Raw genomic sequence first — 10985 nt, forward strand, 5'->3', positions numbered from 1 at the left:
ATGCACCACCTAGTGTCTTCCAGTGCATCCACTACATTCATTATTGATCTGCAGTACATAGCTTTGACAGGCAAAGCGTTTTTAACTGCTACCCAACGTTACTTTTTTATTCCAAACAGTCCATGTTCTTTCCAGCCAAGTTAAAAGATACAAAACAAAAAGTTCCAACTGAAAACTAGCATTATCTATGTCAGCAGCAGTAAATACCTTACAATATGTCATCATCAGCAAATACCTCCTGAATTGGAAGTTGAAATTAATATTTCAAAGGGTAATGGCTTACTACAGATCTTTAACGGTTTTAAATCTGGCCTAGAACACAGCTAACCTGAAGCATCTGTCACCATAAAAGTCATAGACACATCTGTTGAACTGCAAATCAGATATGGTTTTATATGAAAGGCTGAATTCAATTAATAGAGCAAATTTGTTTTTCTGTAATGCAATTTATTATTAGGAATGGTGTAAGGAGAGAAGCAATTTTGTGAATAACTGTTCACAATTTATAAGAAATCTCCATGTTTGCTCTTTTTCTATTCATTGTCTGGCAAGATTCAAGCAATTCAATTTCACATACAGAAACACTCACAGAAGAAAAGTTTTAGATTCACAAAAGCACCTTCTACTGAAAAAAAAAATTAAGCATATCCAAGCAGAAGATGAGTAATGTAACAGTTCTTTTAACCATTTACAGATGAGTAACCTGCAATGGTATTTCAGTTTTCTGTGCAGTGAGTCAAGGAGCACTAAAACACACACAGAACAAAATCCAAAATATTTTGGTTTATCCTCCTACAAATAAAACTCTCATCAACCAGGAGCAGATTTTTTTTCAAAAAGCTTTTGACATTCAACACAAATTAGACATAAAAGCATGTTAAATGTTATTTTAATTCTCCATTCAGTATAAAGGCAAAAAGCAGGTCTCTTGGAAAAAGTCAGAAGCAACTTTTTAAAAAGTTTTCCTATTGTTGCTCCTATTGCTTCTTTAAAACAAGCATGGATATGAAGAAACAAAAAAGAGCTCAGCTACACCATTTCCATTCATTTTGATTACATTCTGTATGTTTAGACACATTAAATAAGCTTTATCTACAGATCAATTACGCTCTTTTATTACAGCGTTTCAAGTGTTGAAGCATCCACTGGACCTTCAGAGCATAGAAGCCATTTACAATTACACCCAAACCCTTACTGTACAGGTACCGTACATAGGGCAAGAAAAGTTAACTATCACCACAAAGTCATTTTCTGCAAGGTTACAGGTCAGCTGTGGAGCTGGGACTAAACTGCAGGTACAACCAAGTCCCAACCAAGCCTTCAACATCTGTGTTCCCTAGTCACAACTGTTATAGAACCGGGAATGACTGGAATTATGCAGTTCAGACAGTACACAAAACTGGTCTGTAGCATTCACAGACAGACTGGATGCTAGAGCTTCATGTCATCTCTACCTGGCAAAGTTGCCTGGCATGCCTGTTAAAGGAAGAGACTCTACTAAAAATTTTTTTCTGTGAAACAGCAGACTCATAGAGCATATTTGGCATCTAAACTGAGCCACCTCATAGGCCAGCTTCCCCTCAGATGGCAACCTAGTCAGAGTCAGCATCAGTTGGATGCAGAGTGGATAATTAGCACTGGGACTTCCCATTTTGCATTGCTTTTCCATCGGAACTGTCCAGACCCAGGCTGCTGCTTCTTTCAATTGCTTGCAATAGGTTTGTGGCTTCTAAGGTCATTGGCTTCTTGCATTTTTCTCTTTCCATGACACATTAAGCAGAGGTTTCCAATGAGATGTTCACAGTAGGAATCTCAAACATGTATGGTAACATTTTATTTTATTTTTTTTTTTAGCAAAGTATAGAAAGACTAGGATTGCTGTATGCTGAACTTATGTTTACGATGCATGCATGCAATCTCGCATACATATTCTTGTCTGAGAAACCATGTTAATTTGCCATTGTTCTACCTCAATACAGACACAGTATTGCACAAAGAATACCTTGTATAAGCAAATTAATTAGATACCGCCTATTCATCCTCTTCAATAATCCAAAAGCAAGCTAATTGCTGAATGAATTCAAACTATGCTAAGCTTCCTAAAGGAAGTATTTTTAACCTAAATGGAACTAAATGAAATCAGTGCATCAGGGCTTCACTAAGGTCTGTAACTTTTTAAAATTCAAAAGAGAAACAGGCAAAAAACAGACAAAAATACCTACAGCAGTAGTCAGCAGAATACTCATTACGGAACATCACGTTTAAGTGTAATTGCCCTCTGACATCCCCTGCATGGAAGTTCCTATAAAGTATTTGGCACTAAACAGTAGTGGGCAAGTAACTGGACTCCACTGACCAAGAGCCTGCAAATAAGTCTTTATTAGCAACATTTTTGAATGGTGTTAAAAAAGGACACACAAGGGTGGGTGGGGAGGGGAAGATGGATGAAAATGACATTGATCACAATTATGCAGGTAAATTACAAGGTTCAGATTACTTAGGCTTGTACACAGCGTTAGCATCTTCTAATACCTACTTGCAAGATGCTTCAAAATGTGGTTTATTGATCTCTAATGAGATACGATGGAGCATAAAAAAATTCACACTTACAAATACTCATGCTCTAAGCTAAGGCCACATGATACAACATAGTTATTGAAGTTCTTTAAAAGTATAAATAGAAAATGAAACATTTTTCTATTTTATACAAATGAATCTGACCATCTGCTTCACTGCAACAGCAGCAGCATCTAAAAACAACTGAAACAGCAGCCTCTGGTGTTAAAATTCTGCTCTTTTTCTCAGACTCCACCTTTCACCAGAAAGCAGGACTAAAAATACAGAAAAGATACATCAAGTGGCCCTGAGGAATCCTTTGCACCATAAGTAATTTTCCATCTTAGCATATATCATACTGTTTGCGTTTACCTTCTGTAATTCACTGTGAAAATATCATCAGATAAGCTTCTATTCTGCCCTGGTGAAAATTCATCTTGATACAAAGTCCTCTTACTGTATGAAGATGGAAAAATTTTCATAGCATGGAAAGCTCATTTCACCCCTGTACGTATCAAGCTTTATTCTCTACATCTGAAGAGACAGAAATTGCACATCTCTTGAGCACATATATGAACAAGCACATGTGTATGAAGGATAAGCCAAGAAAAACCATCCCTGCAAGACACTCCCTTAAAGGGCAGAATTATCCTGTCTTACCAAAAATGAAATATTTTCAGAGATGCATGCATTAGAAAGAAAGCAGACAATGGAGGCTGCGCACACCTCACTTCCAGGACAGGATCATATGCTCTTCAGGTCTTTGTTTGAGTAATACAAGGAAAACTTACTGCCATTCTGATCTGTAGCATTCCAGAAATTCATAGTATGCTCTCTGTGCAAAGCAGTAATATACTCAAGTATTATCAGAGTGCAAATTAAAACAATCCTCATAAGGATTAGTGTTCTATAACAGACAAAACTAGAGCATATTCATGTCCAAAGTCAGTCTTACACTCAATAGGAATGTTCAGACTTTCCCAGTCTTTCTCTGAATTATCTCACAAACTAAGTTACAACAAAATACGAAGACAGTAATAAATGCAGAAAAAATTCAGGACTAAATAGAAGCCTTAACAAAACTAGACAATGACTTAAAGATACACACATAGATACTCCAAGTTCCAAAATGTGACAACTTCTGCATCGTGCACCCAGTTTTGAAATACTGCTCTTTAAAGCCCCCAAATTTCCTGTGGTTTTAGAGAAATTAATTATCTTTTGAAACCTTAGTTTCTCAACCTGTGAAAACAAAGCAACGCTTTACCACATGCAAACTGAGCCTATATCGTTCTGAAGATCTGAGAAAGACGATAAACCATTTAGTAAACAAACTCACAAGTAAAGGAAGTTTATTTTCTGAGCAGTTACAAAGTTAAATAATATAAACACTGACAGAGAAGCTCACATAAGACACTACACACTACAGGGTGAGTGGAAGGATGGTTCAAAGCAGAGCACGTGGTTTGTTATTTTAATGAATGCTTTGTCCTAACAACAAAAAGACAACGTTATCTGAATGGAGTGATTTGATCTAAGTCATACAAGAGATTCATATGGCACCCATGTCTTGCCTTAATTTTTGCTTACTCCTATATCGCTTGTTAAGAATATTTCAAGTGTACACCTAGGTGAGATATTAATAACACGCATACTTCAAGATCAAATAAATCAATATGCTGACATGGTGCGTATTCAGTTGGGGCTCGCATGTAAAAAATATTTCAGATAGTAAACTGTTGACTATACTTACAAATAATCAAATAGCTTTACTCCCAGCAGGTTATGAGGAACAGAGAAAGAGAACTTGAGACAGCCTAATAAAGCAACAGAAATAATATACTTCCTTTTGGATATAGAAATCAAGACACCTAAAAAACCTCCCTACTCTGTTAACACAGTGTAAACTCTGAAGCAGAGCTGGCCACAGCAAATCAACAACATTCCTCAAAGAAAGCATCAGTGATAGCTCTTACACACCTCTAAGCTGGTAACAATGAAGTACTTTGCAAATAGGGACAGAATTCTCAGATACACGAATGAAATTCTAGCCCACTTACAATGAAATAAATGGAGGCTCATTTAATTTGCACAAAGACGTTATTAAATGCAAGACAAAAGGTACAATCAGGACACAAAAAAACTTGCATACCAGTCCTGTCTTCACCACTAGATTTATTTCAGTATCAATAGAATTTGCTGTTTTTACATAAAAAGCATTTACCTAAAGCATTATTTCTCCAAGAGCTCTGCTGTCCAGAAGCTGGTTTGTCTTCTTAGTTCCTAGATGCAGAATAATACTTCAAATATGCAGCTCTCTGGACTGCATGTTGTCAGTGCTTTTTATGTTAAAAAAAAAGCCAACAACAAAAAAACCCCACCAAAATTTTCAGACTAAAAGGAGGTATCTACTTCAACAGCTTCCTGTCCACAGACCCACCCATATTCCATTAGGTGGCTTAGCGGAACATTTTATCATAGTAAAATCAGTAGCAATATGCAGTGGCTACCAAGCTGTACAGTAAGTGCCATACTACTGGAAAAATCCCTAAACAATGCCAATTTAGAACAAAACGTACTCAGATCTATGAACACCATGTAACACAGAGCTTTATAGGCTTTAATATCAAACCACAGAAGAATACTAATGTTCATGTTTTATAGACATCTTTATTCAGATACATGCAACCCAAAATTAGTTTCAATGCATCAGTGAGATAATAAATATTAGCAACTCTCTTCTCATTTTCAAATTACCATAGTGTCTATGCAATTTTTCCTGTAAAATAAAAGCCCAAAGCTGTATACATATATTCATTCCAATAGATTTAAAATGCAGTGTGAAGGGTATCTACAATCATTTCATTTTTCTTTAATCCCCGTTCAGAATAAAATCCTGGAATACAATTTGTTTTGGAGGCAGCTTTTAGACAACTTCATAAACTGAGATCTTATAGCTCAATGGGTTGTTAACTGAGGTTAACTGCTTAAGCCAAAGCTACAAGTAAACACTATGCAACATCACAACTGAGAGACAACAGACACCAAACTGATTAAAAAAATATACTGTTCTTCCTCAGAATAACATCAAAAACCACTTCTGCTCCAGTCTAGAACTTGAAATGTCCTGCGTGGCAATTTTTAATTAAACAGTTGAAATTTGTTCCTTAACAGCAACAGAAGAGTCATCCTGCTACACATGACTTGCGGTGGGAAATTTCAGATGCTTATAGGGCCTGATCCTGACCATACTTCACAGGGAGCAAGAACTGCCATAGAGTCCTACCAGACGTGTCAAACAAAAGGCAGTTAGCACCTCACATCACTGCTTTAAATACACGTGCATTCTTTTGCAGTCACAGATGTTTCTTGATGAAAATATTAAAAAAAATTAATGTTAGACTTCGTTCTATTCTCATAATTTATTTCACCGTTCTGTAAAGTGTTTTGGTTTTTTTTCAAAGAACCACTAAAAGGCCGTATTTTGTCCATCACACAAAAGCCTCTCAGATTTCCCCTCTGCTAGACCAGTCATCGGACTTGAATGAGAGAACATAGCACATCAGGTGGCCAGTAAGGTTCCCAGGAACTGTGGCAAGGTGTCATAATCCGCTAGCTACCTGCGGATGGCTTCCTATACAGAGACCAAAACCAATAAAGTATATACAAAAGAAAAAGAAAGAGAGACACAACAGGCATGCAAAGAGAGACCTCCACAGAGGAGCTAGTGTTGAAACAGTGAGAGAAATCTTTTAGGATCTACAAAGTCCCATTACCCTGTCCTGTAAAAGTAAGCCATTTGTACTGAACATATGGTTACAGACTCTAAATACAGAAACTATGCCTTATCGACCACAGGCACCTTCCTCCAAAAAGGATAACATAACGCTAGATTGCCCCCTACTTCCCAGGCACTTTGAATACTTTGGGAAGTCCAGATATACCAGCCAAGGTGTCAGGGATGCCAGAGGGTGAAGAGTTGGTGACATCCTCTGGCTATTTGCCCTAAAGATATTATCTTGCTTAAGTGATTTACCAGAAAAAAAGTTAAATAAAAAAAAAGACTCCAAGCATCTCAAAACATCCACCTCACGTACATAAAAAATACACGCGCTCGTGCGTATGCACATCCAACCTCAGGCACTCGCACTGTTTGACAGGTAATTAGATTCTCACTGCCAGAAGAGGTCATTGAATCTCCCAAAGCCCACCATTTTGGGGCAATCCGACTAGTCGCTAGGACCACCGTGAATATTTCATAAAGACGCTGCCCAAAGGATCCACGCACACGCTGGATACCCAAGGATGCTTGTGCACCTCACAGCCCGGAGCTCTCCCCGCCTATTAAACCAGCAGCCCTGTGGTAAACGACCCCCCGCTCCAACAATCTGAACTACCGGTACAACCACAGTTACCACCGCAGTAGCTCCCCGCTTCTCCCTACCCCAGACCGACTCCCGGACACGCTGTCCTGCAGCAAAGCTCCTGTCGCCTCCCGCGGTGGGGTCGGGGGGTTTGGTGGGGGTTTTTTTGGGGCGGGTGTGCGTGTGCGCCCGCTCTCCCCGCCGTTAGGGTACTCCCCACAGACCCAAGGCGGGCGCGAGGGGCTCCCAACGGTCCCCTCGGCGCGAGCCCCTCTCGCCCGCCAGGGAGGCGCGGGGAGCTGCGCGTGGCAGCACCGCCCGCGCGCGGAGCAACCGGTGGGACGCGACCCCCCCCCCCCACACCCACACCCCCGCCCGGAGCGCGGTGCTCCCGCCGCAAACTTGCCGGCAGCTTGCGGGGGAAGCCGGGCAGGCTGCGGAGGTGTGTGTGGGGGGGAAGCCTCGACTCTTCGGCGAAGCCCCGGGCGCCCGCTTACCTCGCAGAGCGGCCGTCCAGCTGCAGAGCCCCAGCAGCAACAGCAGCCGCCGCTTCAGGCGCGGGGGGCAGCCGCTCCTCGCAGCCACTCCGCCCATGCTGACCCCGCAACTCCCGCGCCTCTCCCCGCCGGCCGGTGGAAGGAGAAGGGATGCAAATCTCCGTTCGGTCCCTCCGGAGGCGAGCTCACGCAGGAGAATTCGCCTTTTCGCGTTTTTATTTCTTTTTTTTTTGGTTCCCCCTCCCCTCTCCCACCCCCCTTCTCTCTCTTCAGGTGCGGGGAGCTTCCACCCGCCCCTCCCCGCCCCGTGCCCGGTGAGGAGAGGGCGAGGAGCGGGGCCGGGGCTCTCCGCTCCGCCGTTCCGTTCGTTCCGCTCCGCGCTCCGACCCGCCGCCGACTAGCCAGCCGCGGCGCGCGCCCGCATCCCTAATGAGCCGCCCCTCCCCCGCAGCCAATTAGGCGAGCGCTGGGCGGGCCCTGCCACCGGCGCGCGGGGCGGGGGTGCGGGTGTGTGTGGGTGCGCCCAGGTGCGCCCCCCCCCCCCCCTTCCACCGCCCCCCGCACGCAGACTCCTCCACTGAGGCCGGGGTGGGGGGGGGACGGACAGCCCCGCGGTGGGCGAGCAACCAACCGCAAATGGCAACAACAAAAAAGAGATGAGCCGGGGCCGGGGCTACCGGCGGTGGCTGGAGCAAAGTTTGGAGCAGAAAACGTTGCTCGTCAAGACCGTGTGACTCGATTGGGGTTTGATGGGGGGAGTGCAAGTCTCTTCCCGCACCTCAGCTGCATTCAGGGCAGTTCTGGGGTTTCGGGAGGTTTTTCTACCTTCTCAGCCTGATTCACACATTTGGGCACAAAACCAACCCTAAAACACACCCTACTACTGGTAACAAGAACAGGAGGAAAATACTACCCCAGCCATCCCCCACACCCAAAGCAAACACATTTTATGCCATCTTTATTAATATTGCATGGCTCTGTGATCAAAAATTCTTTTTCTTGCCAGGAGTGTCACTGTTTCACTCTCCCTTCCCCCTCTCTAATTGCATATAAATATTTTTATTACATACCTGATAGGGAAGCAAATTGTAAGGCCAAAAAATCTCTGGTTTGCTCAAGTGAAATTGCTGCTGTACCACTCTGGATAGATTAGATAGATAAGAAATTGGAAAACAAAGGTACCGCTTGGAGAAGAGATAAGTTGCTAGAGGAGTAACTTCCAGTCATAAAGAGCAGCAGCTCTTCCACAGGCTCTGTCCTTGTCAGTGGCCAATGCACAAGATTTCAGGGACTGGTGTGGGGTTTTTTACCATCAGCAGGTAGAGGGGGAGAGGAAAGGAAAAAAAAAAAGCCACAGTGAAATCTGGTGCGTCAGTGCTTCTAGTAGGATACAAAAACCACAGTAATGGAGAGGAAAAAGGTACAAAACGAGATTTGATACTAATTAAGTGTCTCACCATGAGATTCCTGCAATACTACACGATAAGAACAAACAGATCACATTTGTATCATTATGACTGTAAGAGAATTATCATTGTGGAAGTCAAACATGGTGTGTTCCTAGCCAAGATATTACATGTTGCATCAGTATGCAAAGTACCCCTGAAATACTGCATTTGTTCTCCATTTCCCTTTCTTTTGGAAATAAACTCCATTTTCATCAAGTGCCAAGACCATAAAAGTCAGAATACAATGGTTTATTCCCATACATGCTTTACACTTGAGCAATTGCACTGAGTTCACTCTACCCCAAGCTTCACGAAATCTAAAGCATGCACACATCTCAAGTTTAAGGGGACTCAGGTACTACTTACAAAGTGTTTTGAAATCTCTGACTGATAAATTCTGGGGAAAATGCAGCAGGATTAGTTACATATACTTAAGAGCAAGCTTGTCAATTGGTCCTCCTGCAGGCTAGCTTTGTGGTGTTTTCAGGAGGAAACAAATAATTAAAGCAAAAGGAATTTGTAAACAGAATTTTAAGAGAAAAAAAATCGATATCCGAGAACATCACATCTGAAGATCTCTTATTCCCTTTCAATCATGTGTTTGTGCTAGACTTCAGCTCACAATGAAAAGCAGAGCTGCAAAGGCAGAGAGCAAATATATGAAAAATACATTTTCGTCAACAGCCTTTTAGGTCATTCTCCACATTTAATGGGTTCCAAGGAAAAAAAAAACAAAACAAAAAAACCCCAACCAAACAAAAATGCCCCAACATGGAGGACCAGAACTAGGAAGCTACACAGAAAAGTTTTGACGTGTCAGAGTATCTAGCATACTCCCTTTAAAGTCTTAGCATGTCAGCACCATAGCCATATTTTCTAGTACACACATACAGCCACTTTTGCTTCAAGCCCAACTAATTATCTATCTATTTTTGCCTATGCCAATGAGTCCATGTTTGGTGCTTTAGATAGAAGTATCAAGTTCTCAGTTTATAATGCAATTATGGTGGGGAGGAAGAGAGCAAAAGCAGAAAAAAAGGGCAACAGCTGGTAACTTCAATCAGTGCACTTGGAAACATAAATAAAGCAGAATATTCCACAAAGATACAATCTCAGGGTGGGGGAAGTATGCAGCAGTTTCTGAGCTAGTGAAAGGCAGCTAAAGATGAAATGAAACATTCCTTAAGCACTGATGCACGCTGATAACGTACAGCACCTTACAGAAACAAAGCTCTATATATGCTACGGCACTATTTCTATGAACGGAGGCTATTTACACAGCATTTTAACAAGAGGAAAGTCACAGGGAAAGCAAGATTCTACGTTTGATATCAGGGTGTGAGCAAGAAAGAAAGAGAAGACAGGAATCCAAAGAGGATTAGTGGCATTAATGGAGGAACATGGAGAAAAATTAATGGAGAAGCTGCAAATGCTGCAAGGAAGACATTTCTTCTTCCACAGCACTTCAAGGGTTAAACTTTACAATGAGCAATATTCATTTTCTGAGAGAGTCCATATTCCACATCTGGGATTCTAGATTTCCTAGAATCTGAAAGTCTAAGGTTTGATGCAGCTGCTGCTGAAAAAGAGACGCTAAACAGAAATCAAAAAGGGGAAACGAAGAAAACCAAAGCAACTTTCTTGAATACCTTGACCACAGCAAGCACATACCCAGGCAGTAGGAAAGTGCCTACAGGAGGGACAGACAGACTCTGTAAGCCAAAGTCTTGACTCTAGTGTTCAGCCCTGCCATCACCTCACTCAACAGATACTTCTGAGCACGTTCTTTCCCCCGTCTCTACATTTCAGGTTACATCTTGTACTGTGCCATTGAGCTGGTTGCTAAAGATATTTCTACAGTCTTCAACCACATTATCTTATTAAACACACAGCACTTTACAACTGTGAAGTAATTTTTTCTAGCTAGAATATGTCAATACCCTAATAATTTTCAATAAGCCATACAGCTACAGCCTGAAGGGGGAAAGAAAAATAAAAAATAAATCACCTTCTCCACCCTGGAAGCTCAGCAGAATGTTCCAGCTGAGTTTGCAAAGGTGCTTTCAGTCTCAATCTCTTCTCAAGTGCAACATAAAAATTTGCAGCCAGGTGATTACATT

General features: G+C 41.9%; 1 protein-coding gene across 1 annotated transcript in view; it reads right to left on the reverse strand.

The window, feature by feature from the left end:
• The window catches only part of UNC5D (unc-5 netrin receptor D), a 166979-nt gene extending 159465 nt beyond the window's left edge, over nt 1–7514 (reverse strand). Inside the window, exon 1 of the mRNA XM_075042190.1 lies at nt 7418–7514. Within this exon, the coding sequence (XP_074898291.1) occupies nt 7418–7514 (97 nt within the window). The remainder of the gene's footprint in view (nt 1–7417) is intronic.
• Between the last annotated feature and the right edge of the window lie 3471 nt (nt 7515–10985).

The sequence above is a fragment of the Buteo buteo genome, chromosome 12 (assembly GCF_964188355.1).
Source record: "Buteo buteo chromosome 12, bButBut1.hap1.1, whole genome shotgun sequence".
Classification (NCBI taxonomy): Eukaryota; Metazoa; Chordata; class Aves; order Accipitriformes; family Accipitridae; genus Buteo; species Buteo buteo.